Raw genomic sequence first — 20,875 nt, forward strand, 5'->3', positions numbered from 1 at the left:
CTGCTTAGAGAGGGCTGTAAAAGCACTATGAAGCGGTATATAAGTCTAAGTGCTATTGCTATATACTATTTGATCATTTTTTATTTCTGAAATGCGGTAGATGATATTCAGTACTTTGCCAGATTATTTTATTTACAGGTAAGTCCTTGACTTATGACCACAACTGAGTCCAAAATTTCGCTTGTTAAGCTAAACAGATGTTAAGTTAATTTTGCTTTATTTTACAAACTTTCTTGCCACAGTTGTTATGTGAATCATTGTAGTACAGGTAGTCCTCGACTTACAACAGTTCATTTAGAGACCATTAAAAGTTACAATGGCACTGAAAAATGTGACTTATGACCAGTTTTTACACTTCAGCTGCTGCAGCATCCCCAGGGTCGCATGATCAAAATTCAGATGCTTAGCAACGGGTTCATATTTATGATGGTTGCAGTGTCTTGGGGTCATGCGATCCCCTTTTGCAACTTTCTGACAAGCAAAGTCAATGGGGAATCTAAATTCACTTAACAACCATATTACTAATTTAAAAACTGCAGTGATTCACTTAACAACTGAGGCAAGAAAAGTCATCAAGTGGGTCAAAACTCACTGAAATGTTTTGCTGAGCAACATAAATTTTGGGCTTAATTGTGGTCCTAACTCAAGGACTACCTGTAGTTAAGAATAGTAACATGGTTATTAAGTGAATATGGCTTCCCCATTGATTTTGCACCTTAAAATGTCACAAAAGAGGATCACATGCACCTATGACCCTGCAATCATCATAAATATGAGATCAGTTGCCCAGCATCTGAATTTTGATCACATGACCACAGGGATACTGCAATGATCGTAAATGTGGGAAATGGTCATAAGTCACTTTTTTCAATGCCGTAACTTCGAATGGTCACTAAATGAACTTATCTAAATCAAGAACTACTTGTATTTATTATATTTTCAGTTGTTCCAACCAGTGGTGGGTTTCAGTTTATTTAACTACCGGTTCACTCGTGCGTCGCTTCTGCGCATGTTCAGAAGCGTCCGGGTAGGTGGGCGGAGCCAATCCGGGGCGAACCAGCAGAAACCCACCTCTGGTTCCAGCACTTTTTCTTTCTCAACCACTGGCTTCAATGGGGGTGTGTGAGAATAAAAGAATTAGAAGACAAATAACTGTAAATATAAATTTAAATACTACTGCAACATAAAGTAAAACATTTTACGTTAAATACTTTATTTTTTTTTTAAATCTGACACAAACACACAGCCATCCTAATCAGGCATTTATAGCAAGAGGGGAGTCTCAGCCGGTTGCTGACAGGGTGGATGGCTTCACTTCAGCAAGTTGTTGGCTTCGTTTCTATTTGCAAACACAAGCTTCACTCAAGTGGCACTAAAAAGAAAAGAAAGGGAGGTTGGGGAACAAGCTGTATAAAGAGGAGAGTCCTTCTACCACCAGGGTAAAACAGAGATTTGTGTCTGGAGGATTTCTAACACTTTCAGCAGAACGGATAGAAAGGAATTATTTTGAAAGGCTCCTAGAAATTGACTTTGTTTCATTTTACTTAACATCTTTGGAGACCTCAACAGTTTGTTCATTCGTTGCTTTGCTTCACTCCTGGGACTTGGACGTGTATTTTGTTTTTAAGCCGCATTAAATTTGTAACAAGTGGGTCAGGCATTTCATACTTGGTTTCCAAAAGGAAAAAAAGAAGAAGAAAAAAGAACCCCCCACCATTACATAAAAAGGATGTGGAAGCACAGGCACTGAAGAAATCACCCTGGAATTTCTTCTAAGTTCTTCAGAGCTACTGATAAGGCCGCACCACAGTTGTCCAATGAGGCAGGAATGAATAATCAAGCTGGAACAAGATTTCTTTGGTTATTACAGACAAGGGCATCTTGAAGAATTGTTACACCTGCTATTTTTTTATGCCAGGGTATGACAAAAGTTAAAATAAGCTGTGTACTACTGCAGATTTTTTTTTAAAAAACAAACTTTTAAAAATGATGTTTCTCTTTTCCAAATTTTTGCCAGTTGTTTTTAAAATGAGTATTATCGATCTGTCAATTCAGGAGGTCAGAAACTGTCCCAGAGGATACCAAATGGGGAAGGAAAATTCCTCTTGCTTTGGTGAGTGAAGTTAGAACTTCAGACAGCCTCAGAGACTTATTGCATTTTTATTAGTATTGCTATTTCTTTTATTTAATTGTGTCTGTTTTGATTTGGCAAATGCACAACGTGTGTTACAATAATCTAACTGATTGATAGCAGGTCTTGTAGTCTTTCCCCCAAAGTCTTGTCAACAAAATAAAAGTGCCCATGAAAAACATTTTAATAAATGTAACTGTTGATCTGGAAAAATCAGGATTATTCTTGAAGAAACTGGACTCTAATTTTTGCTTTCTGGTGGTGGTTTAGATATTTGCACCTCAGATCTGATATAATCTCAGTAAGATGCTAGAAACTAAGTATTTGATACTGATAAGACTTGAAGTACCTGAATATTTTTATATTGTAATTGTTCAAAAAATCCAAGGCTTAATCTACACTACAAACACACACATATATATATAAATATAATTGTTTATATTATTTTAGGAGTAATTGGTTTTGCCAATTTATCTGACCTGGGAAATATAGTTCGGCAAAATGACTTGATTCTTACACGGTTTAGTTTTTAGCAGTTTCTTTGGGAAGATGGCATAGCTGTTAAACTAGTAACTTGCCTAGTAGCTACTCCACTTGATACAACTCTTATAACCTCTTCAGCCTGATTATTGGTCAGATTACTTAAGTATTATGCTTGAGGATTATGGGAGCAATAGTCACACACCTCAACAAAACCAGAGGCTTCTATGCATTTAATGTGTATTAACTTCAATGTTATGCATATTTAATTGGAAATAAATCCCTTGAACCCTGTGGGACTTGTTCCTTAGATTGCTTCAGTGGAAAGTGTCCCAAAATCAATACATTTTCATCAAATGAATTATTATTGGTAAAATGGTTTCACTATGTTTTATTTGTCACTGCTCTTGGGTCTATATTTTCAGAGCCAGTGTCCATCAGTCCATCTCTACCTAAAGTTGGATTTCCATGACCATTTTGTTTATTATTCATTGAATTTCTGAGTTGTAAGGTCCTGTCAGCCTGTCATGGAAACAATTCATCATTTACTCCAATCCTACACACTGGATGCTACATAGTAGTGATATTAGATCATCCTTTCAGATGTTATAGACCTGGTGTGCAATCAGAGATAAAAGATAAACATAAAAGTAATATTAAAGAAAAGAAAAAGTGTGACTTGAGAAATTAAGAAGTGTGTTTAAGAAATATAAATAGAAAAAAATAGAAAATATACCATATATAAGGAAGCAACTCCCAATTTTCTTTGCAGTAGTTACAAACAATCCTATCCCATTCCTAATTACACCTGTACCATAATTAACTTCTTTTTGTGTGCAACTTTTTAAAACAGCAAATCTATTCATCACCAATTCACTTTTTCAATTTTCAGCAAAAAAAATACTTAATAGATTCCCAGCGTTTAATAACTTGTCTTGTGTAAACTTCCTTTGTTATTGCTAAATATCTATGGAGATTCTCAGTCATGCAGTTCATGGTTGTCCAAAGGTGCTTTTTTCAAGAGGCAATTGGAGTTTCTGATTTTTCTTTGAAGATGTTTCATTTCTCATAAAAGCTTCTTGGATGAGAAGCGAAACATCTTCAAAGAAAAACCAGTAAGTCCAATTGCCTCTTGAAACAATGCTCCTTTGGGACTTCCTTTGTTATTATTGCAAAATGTTTTGTGGTGTGATTTGTTGCTGAAAATGAAAAGTCAGTGCATTTGTTACATTTGAAAGTTATACAAATGACTTGGGTTATTGTTTAGGGGTTAGTACAGTTATTATTTCTAGTTCTGCTCAGTGTCTGGAGGGGAATTTTATTGCTCATGACTCAAAATTTCACTCTCACATAGGTTTATTGTGGAATAAAAAAAATTTACTCACATAAATTGAGAGACCTTGAACTACAGAAATCATTATAGGCAAATTAAACAAACAAATGCAAACAAACAAAAGACAGGATGTGCCACAGATAACTCCTTTTCCCAACAAGCCTAGAAATTCTGTTTTTTCAAAAGTATATTTCAAAGTTGCACCAAACTTTGCTCGTTTTGAGGTTCTGTATTTATTAAAAAGGACTGTGATTTGCTTTGCAGTCCCCTAGTGAGTCTCTCTGTCTTCATGCCATGCATACTAATGTTTCACTTTCTGTAACTGGAACTTTGCTTTTTATTCTTGGTAAATGTAGTTCCTTGTGTCTAAGGATTCTGAATTTTACTGCCAGCTTTGCAAAGACGTGATTCATTATTTAGACTCATTCTCTCAGGCTGTCTCTGCTGAGATGGCATAAAGAGGCTTTTGAGCATACAGAGCAGAAACGGGGGCTTTCTTTCACTACTGCCTGTCAAGTTTTTTTGTAGACTGACTTTTTTGTTAGCTGCAGCTGCTTCACTTCAAGACTAAAAGAGAAGCAGGTGATGAAGGCAAATATACGTGTCCCAGGATAATGTTACAAGATCTACGGTAATCTAGGTCGTTGAGCGGGACCAGAGGTTTCCTCTTCCGAGTTTTTGGGTTCATGCTGGAACCCATCTTCAGGGACCTTCTCTTTAACATAGTCTGCTGGAGAGGAGTTCCCTGAAGATGGGCTCCAGTACAAGTCCAAAAACTTGAAAGGCAAAATTTCTGATCCAGGTGACTGACCTAGATTGGATCCTGCCCAAGCAGGTGATGTTAAAAATATATTGGGTTAACTAATGTAGTAGCCAAACATGATTAGCCCAACTCTGAAATAAGAAACAGATTGTTGTGCCCTGCCAGCAGCCAGTGGAGTTGGTGACAGACTCAAACAGTGAAGAGGTTGGGGAGGAACATGGGCCAGTCCTGGAGTCTGGGGAATGCTTTGATGACTGCTCTGCGTTGGAGGCAGAGATGTGGCCAGGGCCATCCGACAGTTATCAGTTGCCTTTGGAGTCAGATATCAGTGGAGCAGAAGAACAGCTAGAGTCTGTTCTGATGTGCACATGCACACAGCTGCCAGGAGAAGGGAACAGCTAAGGAATAAGGGCCAACCTGAGAGTAAAGGCACAGGTGGGCGGTGAATGGCCCTTCCCAGAAGGAATAAAGAAGAGCAAAAGGGGAGTGAAGTTTGCAGGAGACAATTAGTTCAATTCATTAGGGTGAAGATCTGTTCCTGACTTCTTGCCAAGTCAGCCTGCTACAGAGTGGCATTTGGAAGATATCGGCCTGGCAGCTCTCCAAGTCCGATAAAGATCTGTAGTTGTGAAATCTCAGGAAGGACTGTTTGCTGGGACTTTGCTGGAGAGGAATTCCTAAATAAAAGAGGTTTTATTGGAACGAGGAGTCTGCTTCATGCTCTTAGGAAGCCTAGGTCAGAACACAGATTTTCTAATAAGAAAAGATGGGGAAACCATCCGCCAAGCAGCTGGAGCGTCATGGAGGCATCGCAGAGGTAAGGACATATGTGCACGCTGCACACGGGTGCGTACATGCTGCACGTGTGCATGTGGGAGACGCCGGACCCCATTGCACCATACCGGCTGCAACAGGATCCGAAACCCACCACTGAATGAAGCTCTTATGTTGGAGAATGGATTGGGATAGGTGGGGAAACAGGCCAAGGACTCATGCAGTAATCCTTCTGATCACCTGATCATACAATATGTATCACCGTGAAATGATTTTTTTTTCAAAAAAGAGATGCATTATGAAGTATTGGAATAATATGTCAAATGCATAAGCATTTACGTAAGCAATGTTCAAAATAAGTGCTCTGCACTTTGGTTCACTGGAAACTATTAAACGATAGATGCAAAGCAATATAAATAGAACACCTGCTTCGTTATAAATATGGTCAAAGCCACCCTGATGGATCAGGGCACTTGCATAAAAAGATGGATTTTGCTCTGGAAAAACATCAGCATTATTTAGACATATACAGTCCCCAATGCTGTTTTAACTATTTGCAGACCTGTCAAACTGGTACCTCGTGGTCCAGATGCATCATAGGCTGGCCACGCCCACCCCGGCTCAACAAAGGCAAAAAAGTCATGATACACCACAATACATCTTTTGACATGATTGAGTTTGACACCCGTGAACTAGAGGAATTGAAATGCATCTTCACTAATCAAGGGACTGATATCATTAGGCGATACATAGGAAAACATTTGTAAACATCTTATTTCTGCTCTGATCTATACATTACTATTTTTCAGATATAGACGAATGTCTGGAAGGTAGGATCCAGATTTGTAGCCAAAATTGCCTCAATGTCCCCGGATCCTTTATCTGCTCCTGTATGCCAGGTTATTCTTTGGGAGATGACAAGAGGTCTTGTCACGTAAGCGGTAAGGTTAGTTTATTGTTTTTGACCAGTCTGTCGTAAAAGCTTCTTTTGGTGAAAGGAAACACTAAGTCCCTTCCTCCCCAAGTTTTCCTCCTCCTTCTGAAATATGAAGATGGTGATATTTTGTATGTCTTTTGCACACCAGCACTGTGGAAATACTTTCTCAGGGAAATCTGACTAATCTTATTTGGCTAGTTACAATGAATCCATTCTCTAAATATAATGCTGATTCCTAGCTTTATTGTATGATTTTTCCTTCCACTGTCTGTTTTTGTGTTTTTTTCTTTGTATATTGACCTTTTTTTAAAAACAAAAAAGTATTTAAACAGCATCTTCTGTGGAAGAGAGCATGAAGATACCTTTTCAAATGGGAACCAGACATCTCGACATGAATGTGTCTGTCTAGGATGCTTATTGGCACCCGTGAATAGGCAGAGCTCCTCCTCTCTCTCACCATTCTTTGAATGTGTGAAACTTGGCATATAAATGACTCAATTGTATCTTGCATTTAGCCGAGGAGCCATTCCAGTTGAAATCTTGAATTCACTTTTCCTTGTATAACATAACTTGTAAATGAGGAAATAAATATTAAGGGGATTGTTTAAGTAGAAGATTTTAAAATTCATGAGTATGGAACACTGTTAGTTGCAGAACATTTGATGTTAGCTGTTAAACAGTTACTAGTTTGCTGTCCGTAGAGGAACTAAGAACTCAAGCATCTAAAAGCCTAAAAAGCTTTTTCTCCATTGGGGTGGAGAAGGAAAGGAAGGGCATTTGCAACACACAAACACACACAAACAACACAAACAACACACACATACACAAACACACACACCTCTGTCTCACTGGGACTTCACTCTGTATAGTTGCAGGGGAAATTATTAAACATATGCATGTGAGCATGCCATGTGTATGTTTGTGTATGCATGTATATCTAGTCACGACTTCCTTTCTTCCTTCCTCTCTCCTTTCTCTCCTTTCTTTCTCTTCTTTCTTTCTTTTCTTTCTTTCTTTCTTCATTAATTTCTTCATCTATTCAATTTCTATAACTCAACCAATGACTCTGGGAAGCTTACATTTATAAAACTATAAAACAATTTAAAAACATCAAAAAAATAAAAACTTTCACAAAATAAATAAGTACAAAGAGCAGCCATGATGCTTAATCAATTGATAGCCTTAAAAAATGAGGCCTTTAACACATTGCGAGATCCAGGCCCTGGTAGACAGGCAAGTTCTTAAAACCTTGCGAAAGGTCAACAATTGGGTCCATTCTAATCTCCGAGGGGACAATATTCCAGAAAGCAGGGGCTACAACAGAAAAAGCCCATCGTCTAGTTGTATCACAGAATCTGTAGCTTGACCAATCTGTTGTATCGATTTGGACAGAAAGAAACGCTTGGAAAATGACAGCTATTCAGGGTTCCGGAGACTTTCCCATGGTTAACACACTGTCAGGAGATGTGAGCTCCATGTCTAAATAGCCAACGCAACTTCATGTTGATTCATTTCATACACACATGGACCAATAGTCCATTAAAATATAGTTCCTTGAGTGTAATTAAAAACACCATAACTAGTGATTCTTGCTTTAGATAGCAGATTTGGGACTGTACAAGTAGTCGTCAATTTACAATCACATTGGGATTGGAACTTTTGTCACTAAATAATAAAGCTATTAAGTGAATCACTCCTGATTTTATGATTTTTTTTGCACAGTTGTTAAGCAAATTTGATCACATGACCTAAAGATGCTGCAACTGTTGTGAATTCATGCTGGTTGCCAAGTACCCAAAATTGACCATGTGACTGCAGACAATCAATAGCAGCAATAGCAGTAGACTTATATACCGCTTCATAGGCCTTCAGGCCTCTCTAAGCGGTTTACAGAGAGTCAGCATATTGCCCCCAACAATCTGGGTCCTCATTTTACCCACCTCGGAAGGATGGAAGGCTGAGTCAACCCTGAGCCGGTGAGATTTGAACTGCTGACCTGCTGATCTAGCAGTAGCCTGCAGTGCTGCATTTAACCACTGCGCCACCTTGGCTCTCCTCAATCATAAATGTGAAGACTAGTCATAAGATAGATAGAAGATAGATAGATAATAGATAGATAGATAGATGATAGATGGATGGATGGATGGATGGATGGATGGATGGATGGATGGATGGATGGATAGATAGATAGATAGATAGATAGATAGATAGATAGATAGATAGATAGATATAATTCTCTTACTTCCCCCGCAACCAAAGCTTTGTGAGGTGGGCTGGGCAGAGAAAAATTGACTGTCCTTAAAGCCATCCAGCTGGTTTTTAATGGCTAAGAAGGAACTAGAACTTACACTCTCCTGGTTTCTAAGTCAATACTTAACCGCTATCCAAAACTTTCGAACTGGATATTTTGCTACATTTCATATTTTTGAAGGATGTATTAAATGTTGAACTTGAAGAAATCTGTAATGCAGAAAAGGGATGTGGTGGCTCATTGGCTAAGACATTGAGCATGTTGATCAGAAAGGTCGGCAGTTCGAATCCCTAGTGCTGCGTAACGGAGTGAGCTCCTGTTACTCGTCCCAACTTCTGCCAACCTAGCAGTTCAAAAGCATGTAAAAATGCAAGTAGAAAAATAGGGACCACTTTGGTGGGAAGGTAACAGTGTTCTGTGCATCTTCGGTGTTTAGTCATGCTGGCTACCTGACCACGGAGATGTCTTTGGACAACACTGGCTCTTCAGCTTTGAAATGGATATGAGCACTGCCCCCTAGAGTCAGGAATGACTAGCATATATGTGCAAGGGGAACCTTTACATTTACCTATAATGCAGAAAAGAATAAAATAGAACCATTTGCTTTGGAGCCAGGCATTTTGTCACTTTTCACTTTTTTTCTCTTTAGCTCCTGTACCATTCCTAGTTTTCAGCCAAGGAAATGTGATCTATAGAATAGATGTAGAAGGAACCAATCACCAAAGACTGGTAGCTGATGTTGGCTTATCAGCATTAACTGATTACCATTATGAAGCAAAATATCTTTATTGGGTGGACAAAGAAAAATGTCTTCTACAACGTGTACATTTGGATGGTTCAAATCAAGAGGTAAGGAAATAATACTTTTCAAAATTCTTCCTGATTGTAAATAAGAAGGGACATTTTTAACCAAAAAAGGATCTCTGTTTCTTCTTGGAAAGGAAGTGATACCACATGCTATTTATCTTGGGGGCTGATGAAGTTAACGCAATTTAGATGGCAGACCATTCTCATCATTTCTCCTTATTATATTTGACGAAAGAAGAAAGAAACCAGTGTCTATATTGGGTGGGTGGAAATACTTTGAATGATCAAGGTCAAACAAACAAATGAAAATGGTCACTCAAATGTGGCCAGTTTTTGTATAGAACAATGTTTTTCACTCTCAGCAAACTTAAGATATATGAATTTCAGTTCTGAGAATTCTCCAGCAGCATGGGACACATATCTGAAAATTTGCTGATGTTGAAAAACACCACACTAGAATTTTGCCTTTGATAAAGAATTCTGGAACTTAAAATACATAGTGTATTTTTCAGAGTATAAGACTTTCCAAAGTATTAGACACACCTAGCTTTTGGGGAGGATAACAAGAAAAAAATCTGCCTCTGTCTCCCAGTAATTTGTATCCTTGCAGAAAACAGCAAACAGTCTTTTTCAGTTTCAGCACAGTCTGATTAGCACAAGCAGCTGATTGTCTCTCGATGATTAGCTGTTTCAGGCTGCACGGATTGCCATAGCCTATTATCACCTCCGTGTGCCCCATTTTCAGCCTCTGCATTCTGTTTTCAGCCTCTGCACATCCCATTCGAAATCAGATCGGAGTGTGCGGAAAATGGGGCACGCAGAGGCAAAAATGGGATGTGGATGCTGAAAATGGATCACACGAAGGCAGTAAAAGGCAATGGCAGTTCCTGCAGCCTGAAACAGCTGATGGTCAGGAGGCTGATCCAACTGACAATTAGCTTATGCTAATTATCCTGTGTTGAAGCTGAAACTGAAAAAGGGGGGTTGCTGCAAAGAGACAAGTTGCTGGGAGGCAGAGGACAAAGGGTGGGGCCCAGTGGGTGGACAGGGCTACATTCGATGTATAAGACCCACCCAAATTTTCACCCTCTTTTAGCGGGAGAAAGTGTGTCTTATACTCCAAAAAATACACTATATAGAATTTGTGGCCTAAAATGTTTAAAACTCCTGGTCTAGTATTAGAGGTACATTTTGCTATGCCTTTACTACATATGATGCTTGATACAGAATACAGTATAATCTATATTTTGCACATAATACTGTAGATGCTCAGGTTTTCCAGTTGTCAACACTTCTTTAAACTGCAATCCTGCCATTCATTGATGGTATCCCAAGACCCAGTCAGATAAAGGAGAAAGAGAAATAGATCCATGGACAAATGTAGCTCATCTTTCCAAGTCTTGTGGTGGGCATAGATATTTCCAACAGTCTCATTTCAATCATAGCAATGACAAAACTATGCATTCTAGAAATGTTTAGTGGCTGAATCAAGAAAGTTCACCTGTTTGGACTCTCCGAATAGATATTCACAATAGATATTGGCAGGAAATTTGGGCTAATGGGAAAGAAGGACTAAAGAAAGATGAAACGTGAAAAATGAACTTTGTTCTTGAATTTTTCTTATCCTACCAACAAGGAGCTGTCTGCCCAAAGCATGAAAAGATTTATGAAACTACAGGGGAGAGGGACCAGATTTGTGTTTCAGGAGTAATAGCTTATGTAGATGTGGATTGATTTTTCTTCTTCTTCTAAATTTAATAATAAATGCCTAAAGGCATTTCCTTAAATGTTAAACCAAGGTAGTATCCATAATGAACATATAGTTGTAGCTCATGAATTCCAATGCCTTAATAGTAATTGAAAAAGGATTGATGGCATTTTAGTATAACCATTTCGATTTTATGTGTGAATGTGCTTATGTAATAGACTATCTGCTCCATAAAAAAGGATGTCACTGGATTTGCAATAGATTGGATAAATCGAGGCATTTATTTGGCTCACTCCCAAGGAGCTATTGAAGTAATCAGCTTGGATGGAAACAATTCTCGAATACTTATAAAGAACAATCACAATCCTACAAGTATAGAAGTTGACCCAAGTCAAAGGTATTTCCACGTTTAGTTACCACAGAAGCAAAACTCAAAGTTAAATGGTATGCAGTAATGGATTGGAGAAAATGCAGGGGTGAAATCCAGCAGTTCTTGACAGATTCTGGAGAACCGGTAGCAGAAAGTTTGACTAGTTTGGAGAACCAGTAGTGGAAATTTTGAGTAGTTTGGAGAACCGGCAAATGCCACCTCTGGCTGGCCCCAGAGTGGGGTGGGAATGGAGATTTTGTAGTATCCTTCCCCTGCCATGCCCACCAAACCACATCATGCCTACCAAGCCACGCCCACAGGACCGGTAGTAAAAAAAAATGAATTTCATCACTGAGAAAATGTAATGCGAAACGAACCCAATATTTCCTATCTTCCCTTATATGTTCAATTTAGTAAGTGAATGCCTGGTTTAATGAAACGACAATTTGCTTTTCTATCTTTCTGCATGCATAGATACATTTCTGCATATTGCAGGTGTTGTAAACCACTTGTATGTTGATAATAAGAAATGATGCATGTATTTTTAATGTTTAAGCACTGGATGAAAACAAAATAAAGAATACTAGAAAACAAATTAGTGAGTAAAATAATCTATGATCTTTACAATTGCTTTGATAATTTTTGAAATAATGATAACCATTCTTATTGGCAGGTTTTTATTTTGGTCTACTGAAGGGACTTTTTATAGCATCTATCGAGCAAATCTGGATGGAAATAAAATACGGAGAGTTCTAAGGAGCACAGAAAAAATCAAAACCATTTCCTTGGACTTTATCAATGTAAAGCTGTTCTGGATACAGTATGACGCCTTTAATGAAATTTCATATTTTGGAACCTGTGACTACAATGGGCATTTCATCAAGCTATACAGACAAATGGGACGGTATGTTTATGGATATAAAATGGTATTTGAAAAAATTGCATCCATTAGCTGTATCCCAGGGGTGGGTTTCTCGCCCCGTTCCAACCGGTTCGGTTGGAACGAGGCCGGCGGCGTCCTCGCGCATGCGCGCGGCGCGTGCATGCGTACTAGCGTCTGTGCGATGCTCCAGCTGCTCCTGGAGGATCGCGCAGGCGCTGTATGCGTCCTACGCATGCGTGGAAGCGCAGAATTCGGCAAAACCGGGTAAGGAGCGGGTGCGGGCGCGTGCAGGCGCGCGGGCACGGGGGGGGGCCTTCGCCGTTCCCGGAAGTTACTTACTTCCGGGTTCGGCGACCAACCGGATCGCGGGGACCGCCGCGAACCGGTTGAAACCCACCCCTGCTGTATCCCCTCTGTCTGAGGGCGCAGACCTCTACTGAGGTCTGTCCAAATGGATAAGAAATTGTTTAATTGTTTATGTCAGTGTTTTTCAACCTTTTTTGTGCAAAGGCACACTTTTTTCATGAAAAAAATCACAAGGCACACCACCATTAGAAAATGTTAAAAAAAATTAACTCTGTGCCTATATTGACTATATATAAAGTAATTTTCCCACGGCACACCTTACACTATGTCACGGCACACTAGTGTGCCGCGGCACAGTGGTTGAAAAACACTGGTTTATGTGACACATTTATTGTATCTCCTCCAATGAGGCCAAATTAAAATATTATGTAAAATCAGAAGGAGAAAAATAGTTCTTTGCCAAAAGTGCAAATTATCTGAAGTTAACTAAAAGATCCTATTTCCAAATATTAAAAGTTAGCTTCATTTTTCCTATTTTGAATTAAATGGAAAAGGTTACTTGTAAAATCCCATTGTTTACAATTAAATATTATACAGATATTTCTAAGATGGTAAACTACCTTGCTATACTGGTAATGTATTTTCCTTATCTTGAGCATGAGCAACTTCAATAAACTGAGGCCTCTACTTGTTTTATTTCACTACAGAAGTGAAGCTTATGACATATTTATCTTTGGTGACCATATATACTATTCTGACTCAAGGACTGGAACTATTCGGAGAGCCAATAAATACACTGGAAAGGATATTGTTGTAATTAACTTGAAACAACCATTTCCTCAACCTACCGAGATACTGGTGGTGCACCCCTTAAAACAGATCGGCAAAAGGATGGATTCTAAAGGACTTGGTAACTTTACTTATCACAATAAGGAAAATGTTTGCTCCACAATGCAGCCTAAAAATGCTTCATATAGAAAACATAATTATTACTTATTTTTCAATTTTGAAACTATTGAAATTTCAAAATTTCAAAACAAGAAGAATATACAGTGGTAGTACCCATTGCCTCAAAACTTGTCGAATTTGGTTCTCAATGCATTTTGATGTGAAAATGTTGTCCCAGTACTTGGTCTTTGTTTAGTACTCAACATGCTGTCATAGGAAGAGGAGGATGGCTATGGGAAACAGTCAGGAAGTCAGCTATACTGGGAAGATTGTTGATGTAGAAAAAGGGACAGACAGAAAGTTCTTCTCAGACAAAATAAAGGGTTGCATGGTAATTCACATGGTTTGTTTGAAAGTTGTCTTTTTTAGTACCCATCATACCGCCAGAACAAATTAATGCCGAGTACCAAGGTACCACTGTAAAACATTAGAAAGACATTTATATTGAATAGTAAGTAAATATGAAAATAAAAAGAGATGGGGGTGAAATGCTGAAATGTATGTCCATTCAGGGAGTAATGCTGAAGAAGATGGCCATGTGATAGCAGGACCTTCTCCAGAAATGACTCTCCTGGTGTGATGAAATGTATATAAAAAATGGATCCCTAAGATGGAGGGGGGCACATTGCAGCGAAATAAGGGGCAATTTAGCTATCATGTGTGAGGAAAAGAGAGTGAAACATCCTCTCCCCAATAGTTCACAAAGTATATTGCAGATGCAGATAGTAGAATGCTCAATCTGGCAAGATTTTTTCTATAGCTGTGGAAATAATAAAGAATCCAGCTTGGAAGAATTCATCCATATCATTCTTGGCTTGGAGCTTGACACCAGTAAATCTTAACAACTCAATAAATTTATAAACTGAGGAGCCATCATTTAAATCATCTAACCTTTATAGATTTAAAGTTGGGTATTAAGAATATAAATTTTGCCCAGTATTGGCAATGTAGTGTTTTCATTACTGGCATCAGATGGCCTACTTATTTTGGATCTTTTAAATTCAAATTGCTTACTTTACACCAATTGCAATCTCAGAACAATTTTCAAAGATAGTCCATGTAGAATTTATTTCAATAGATAATCTGGCATTCAATGCAGGGTTGAAATGCTATCAGTTCGGGCCGATTTTTTAAAAATGCTTTTAAAAAGTTTTTAAAAGTTCAGACAATCGTGTGGCACAGCTGATTGTCACAGTTGATTGTTGGAACCTTTTATTTACTTTTTAAAGCATTTTTTACCACCAGTTTGGGTGAAAAGGTAGTTAAAAATGCTTTTAAAAAGTTTTTAAAAAGTTCTGATAATTGCGCAGCACAGCTGATTGTCACAAAAAGTTTTTAAAAAGGCTCCAACAATCAGCTGTTGATAATCAGCTGTGCTGCATGATTGTCTGAACCTTTTAAAAACTTTTTAAAGCATTTTTATTACAGCTTCAGGCTAATACAGTAGTAAAAAATACTTTTAAAAAGTTTTAAAAAGTTCTGACAATCAGCTGTACCCCCCACCCCTCAGTGTTTTACTTACCTTTGCAGACTCAGGAAAGGCTTCTTAGTGCCTGCAGTGTATGTGTGCGAACCAAACCGGTAGCAGACTCCAGAGCATTGCACCCCTGATCCAATGATCCATATAGAAGACCTATACATGGAAAAATCCCAGGGTTTGTTTAGACAAATACAAAGAATTTTAAGATATTTTGGGTAGCCTTGTTTAATCTTTACTTGTAAGTAACAGATGATTAGATTTTTATTTCTTTTTTAGATTTATATCCCACATTTTCTCCAGGAGTTTAAAGGCAGTATCTACAGGATTCTCTCAACTTTTTTTTTCAAAACACATCTGTCAGATGGGATGGGCTGAAAAATGCTCATTATGGGTAGATGTAAAGAAGAGCACTGGCATTGGGTGATGAGTTAATCTGTTCTGGAAGCTAATGCAAGCCTTGATTTAAGAAGTCAAGTAACTCAAGCTCAATCTTACTTCATTTGGGGCTTATTAGTAAAAAGAAGTATTTCAGTGTACATTTCCTATGTGTGGGCCAGGGGTAGACAACTACTACTGACATAATATCATAAAGGCAAGCAGTGAATAGACAGGGCTCCTGAGTAAGTAATATGTACATCTCTCTGACTGAAAGCTGTATAAATGTTATTTCCCTTGTGTTATGTGCACATGCTTGATTTGACATTTTCTCCTTATATGCTAATAGAAATTTAAGACTTAGGTTTATAAAATTTAAACCAGATTAGTTCTAGTATATCTCAGTTTGTCTCTCAAATTTTGTTCCTTCGTTCCTTTTTCTTTCCTTTCTTCCTTCCTTTCTTGCTTTCTTTTTCTTTCTTTCTCCTTCCTTCCTTCCTTCCTTCCTTCCTTCCTTCCTTCCTTCCTTCCTTCCTACCATCTCTCCAAAGGCAACTTTAGACAGCTTTACAGATATTCAATTAAAAAAATAAAAAAGAACATAAATTTAAATTTCAATTGAATTAAATAAAATAATAATTAACCAGGATGGACAGAGAGGGAGCAAATGCATACAGGAAGGAAGTTGGATGTTATCTATGTCCAAAGGGCCACATTCCCAATTGGGATCCCCATTTCCATGTTAGTTAGTGCTGAGTTATTTCCTAATTGCCAATTTTCCCCTAACCATGACTCAGCTGACCTCTTTATCTATTTTCCCAACTCTTTTCTTGAATTTCACATATATTGTACAATATCATATACTGATGAAATCTAATCGTTTTCTGTGAGTGTTTTTTCCCTGATAATGCATGAGCTTTTAAAACATATTATTTGTTGACTGCAGTCCATTCATTCTCTTTCCAGCAAAACCGACTGAAAAAGAGAAATATGAAGGTCATGTTGTCCTGGTCTCAAGCTTCTTTTGTTTTCTTCTTTTCTCTCCTTCTAAATGCCTCTTTATAAAGCAGCTTCATAAGGAGCTTAAGTTTCCCAGTCCAGATGAACTCTTTAGTCTTGGCATCTGCCTTATTCAGTTTATCCATCCAGACTAATTAACCGCTCATATTAGATTTACAATGAGGCCTTACAGCAAGGGAAAATTCAGGATAAAATCATGTAAACTCTACGCTCTATGGAGGCAAAACCATGATGTGCTAGAAATAAAAATGCACAATTGAACATGGTTGTGACAAGGAAATTACAGCAGCTTTCACTTACAGTACAGTGGTAGTTTTAATGGTTAAAATGCTTGCCTGATTCAGATTTGGGTTAATAGTTGCAAGCTTTATTGCAGGATGCAATAAAATGGATTAACATTCATTTGCAGAATGAACAGCCCTGTGGGTATGCTGTGATCCTATCCAGATGACTGAAGGTTATTGTAGCATAAAGTAGCATAGTTGGAGTTCTTAGTGTTCTCTGAGCTTGGCTGTTTGCTTGCAGACATTTCATAACCTGACTTGGTAACATCAGCAGTGTGAGTGAATGTGGGTTTGCTCCCTGTTTATATACAGTAGCTGGCTCTGTCAGTTTTGTCCTTGGTAGTTCTTTGGCTACTACATTGTTTCTGCTAGATTGTCTGGAATTAATTTCTACCTGAGTTTTAGCTGCTGGAGAGAATGTGTTCTGGCTTTTCTGTTTCCCCCTTACAGTAGCTTTTTTGTGCCTTTGAATGATATGTAAACATGGCTTATTTCTATGTATCTATTGATGGCTGCTTTGTCTGAATGCCAATCTTCCAGGAATTCCCTTGCTTTTTTGCATCTAGCATGGTCTAGGAGGCTCACAATTTCCCCATTGGAATTATGGTTGAGTCTCTCTAGGTGTGTGAGATTAAGGAGTGTTTATCGAATTTTCAAGGACACAGTTCAACCCTGATTTATGTATACTCTCTTTTCCCTTGAAGTAGCATGACTGTTTATCCAGAAATAAGTGCAAACTACAAGCAATGTAATATGTAACAATATTGTCTCCTGTAATTACTCTGGTTTGGGATAGCTTTTAATAGTTTCAGCCATTTGATATTTTCTTGATTATTTGAAAACAAGGCAGATTAATTGAAAACATACAAGTCTGTATTTGAAATCTCTTTGACACAAATCTGATTATTAACTTAGCCTTACCTTGTTTTGCCAATGGGCATGAATAATCAAAAATTAGAAACTAAAATACAACCCAATACATTACTTAAACAAGCATTTCCATTCTAAACTGCTGTCATCGATCTTTCTAGGATATTAGCATCATATGATGTCAATAACTAAACTTGAGTTTTCTTCAATCTATCCAAATACATTGATATATATATTGATATGGGTATTTTTTTAAAGAATATTTCTGTAACATAGCTTCACAAGATATCTAAATTACATTATTGCATTAATTATTGTTATAATAGCTTGCTGCTATTAAGAACTCACAAGCATGTGTAACCTAATTGTTTATGTATTTTTTAATTTATCAGATGTCAACGAATGTGCCTTATGGAATCATGGCTGTACCTTGGGCTGTGTGAATATCCCTGGATCCTATTATTGCACATGTCCAAAAGGTTTTATTCTCTTGTCTGATAAGAAAACATGCCATGGTAGGTAGCATCCTACAATTCCCCTGCCCCCGCCCCCGTCCCAAACTTTTCCAAATAATTTCTTTTATACTCCCCATGTGATATTTGACAATTAAGTTACTGATCACAGGAAACAAGAAACTTCCATTTTATCTGCATTATACAATATCATGTTCAAACATCATATTTTAAAAACAGACTGACAAACTAGTACATCAGGAGAAAAGCAATCAAGATAGAACAATTAACCAGTGGAACAACTTGCCTTCAGAAGTTGTGAATTCTTCAACACTGAAAGTTTTTTTAGAAGAGATTAGACTATCATTTGTCTGAAATGGTATATGGTTTCCTACCTGAGCCGGGAGTTGCACTAGACGACCTCTAAGATTCCTTCCAACTTTGTTGTTCTGTTCTATTCTATTCTATTCTATTCTATTCTATTCTATTCTATTCTATTCTATTCTATTCTATTCTATTCTATTCTATTCTATCCTATCCTATCCTATCCTATCCTATCCTATCCTATCCTATCCTATCCTATCCTATCCTATCCTATCCTACTCCACTCCACTCCACTCCACTCCACTCTCCATTCCATTCCATTCCTTTCCATTCCATCCCATCAATACAATACAACAATACAATACAATAGCAGAGTTGGAAGGGACCTTGGAGGTATTCTAGTCCAACCCCCTGCCTAGGCAGGAAACCCTATACCGTTTCAGACAGATGGCTATCCAACATCTTTTTAAAGACTTGCAGTGTTGGGGCATTCATAACTTCTGGAGGCAAGCTGTTCCACTGATTAATTGTTCTAACTGTCAGGAAATTTCTCCTCAGTTCTAAGTTGCTTCTCTCCTTGATTAGTTTCCACTCATTGCTTCTTGTTCTACCCTCAGGTGCCTTGGAGAATAGTTTGACTCCCTCTTCTTTGTGGCAACCCCTGAGATATTGGAACACTGCTATCATGTCTCCCCTAGTCCTTCTTTCTCTTAAACTAAACATACCCAGTTCCTGCAACCGTTCTTCATATGTTTTAGTCTCCAGTCCCCTAATCATCTTTGTTGCTCTTCTCTGCACTCTTTCCAGAGTCTCCACATCTTTTCTACATCATGGCAACCAGAACTGAATGCAGTATTCCAAGTGTGGCCTTATCAAGGCCCTATAAAGTGGTATTAACACTTCACGTGATCTTGATTCTATCCCTCTATTTATGCAGCCTAGAACTGTGTTGGCTTTTTTGGCAGCTGCTGCACACTGCTGGCTCATATTTAAATGGTTGTACACTAGGACTCCAAGATCCCTTTCACAGTTACTACTACTGAGCAAGGTACCACCTATACTGTAGCTGTGCATTTCATTTCTGTTGCCTAAATGTAGAACCTTACTCTTTTCACCATTGAAACTAACCCAGCTTCAGGAAGGTTCAAATGATATGGAATTAAAGGGCCCTCACCTCAGTTCCATTCCATTCCATTCCATTCCATTCCATTCTATTCTATTCTATTCTATTCTAAAGATGAACAGCAAAGAAAACTGGAATAAAAAGTTCAAGGGGAGACATAAAAGCAGTAGCTATTGCCACTGCATTGTAATTTCTGTTTACTCTTCCCAGGTATTCCATATATTTTCACCATACCCTAAATTGTGATTCATTTGTTCCACAGGATTCTAATATAAGATTGTATCACTACTGAGATATGTTGTGAAATAGTTTTGTAGAATATTATCTAGGGATATAGTAAGATGGACGAGAGCTGAGTTTTCGGAATCTTTTCATTATCAGTACAAATAATAGAAGGGCATTTCCCATGGGCAAGCTGTTGGTTGAACAAGGCCATTAATCTTTTTTTCATGTAGTATAGAGATGTGCAATTTAAGCCTCCAGGCCTCATGGGCTCCCCTGAGTGTATACAAAAATTACTGCCAAATTGTGATGTTTGATAAGGCAGCAATGGAACATTGTCCGCATTGATTATTATTCTTAATCAAAAATTAAATGGGAAGTTAGCATGGTGAAAAGCAGAAGACCAGCTTTTAACAGCCTTCTCTAAATGGTCTACAGAGTTAGCATATTGCCCCCAACAATCTGGGTCCTCATTTTACTGACCTCAGAAAGATGGAAGACTGAGTCAACCCTGAGCTGGTCAGGATCAAAGGAATCAAACTCCTGGCAGTGTGAGCAGAGTTAGCCTGCAATACTGCATTCTAACCACTGTGCCACCATGATGTCTTTTATAAGCTGACAGTAGAACTTGTGGCTCTCCCTCATGTCTCCGAAGGTCATTCCCACATACCATGACACAATCCCAGTGGAAATGTTGCTTGCGTATATATGCACATAGACAAACAGGGAGACTACAGAAGCCCAGTATTCTGTTCAAAAGTATGTCTCTTTTTACAAAAAAGAAGACCGTAGAAATTATCCATGGGGAAAATAGAGGGTAATGGGAGAAACAACACCTTAATTTGTTTCTGATAAATGTGTCTTTTGTAACCATGTATATCCATTGTAGCAGCCTTTTGGTAGTAGTGCCTATAAAATAATCTCAAGATTCAAAGTATGCTCCCTAATACAAAATTGGGACTCCTACCCCAAGAACTTCTAATTCAAATAAGTTGGGTTTTCCTTTTTTTAAAAAACAAAATGAGGTGCTGATG

General features: G+C 38.0%; 1 protein-coding gene across 1 annotated transcript in view; it reads left to right on the forward strand.

The window, feature by feature from the left end:
• Positions 1 to 2,028: 2,028 nt before the first annotated feature.
• Positions 2,029 to 20,875, forward strand: part of EGF (epidermal growth factor) — a 42,473-nt gene continuing 23,626 nt past the window's right edge. The window contains exons 1-7 of the mRNA XM_032224363.1: positions 2,029 to 2,113; positions 6,291 to 6,422; positions 9,319 to 9,518; positions 11,403 to 11,581; positions 12,228 to 12,458; positions 13,451 to 13,653; positions 18,113 to 18,235. Coding sequence (XP_032080254.1) covers positions 2,029 to 2,113; positions 6,291 to 6,422; positions 9,319 to 9,518; positions 11,403 to 11,581; positions 12,228 to 12,458; positions 13,451 to 13,653; positions 18,113 to 18,235 — 1,153 coding nt within the window. The remainder of the gene's footprint in view (positions 2,114 to 6,290; positions 6,423 to 9,318; positions 9,519 to 11,402; positions 11,582 to 12,227; positions 12,459 to 13,450; positions 13,654 to 18,112; positions 18,236 to 20,875) is intronic.

The sequence above is a fragment of the Thamnophis elegans genome, chromosome 9 (genome assembly GCF_009769535.1).
Source record: "Thamnophis elegans isolate rThaEle1 chromosome 9, rThaEle1.pri, whole genome shotgun sequence".
Lineage (NCBI taxonomy): Eukaryota > Metazoa > Chordata > Lepidosauria > Squamata > Colubridae > Thamnophis > Thamnophis elegans.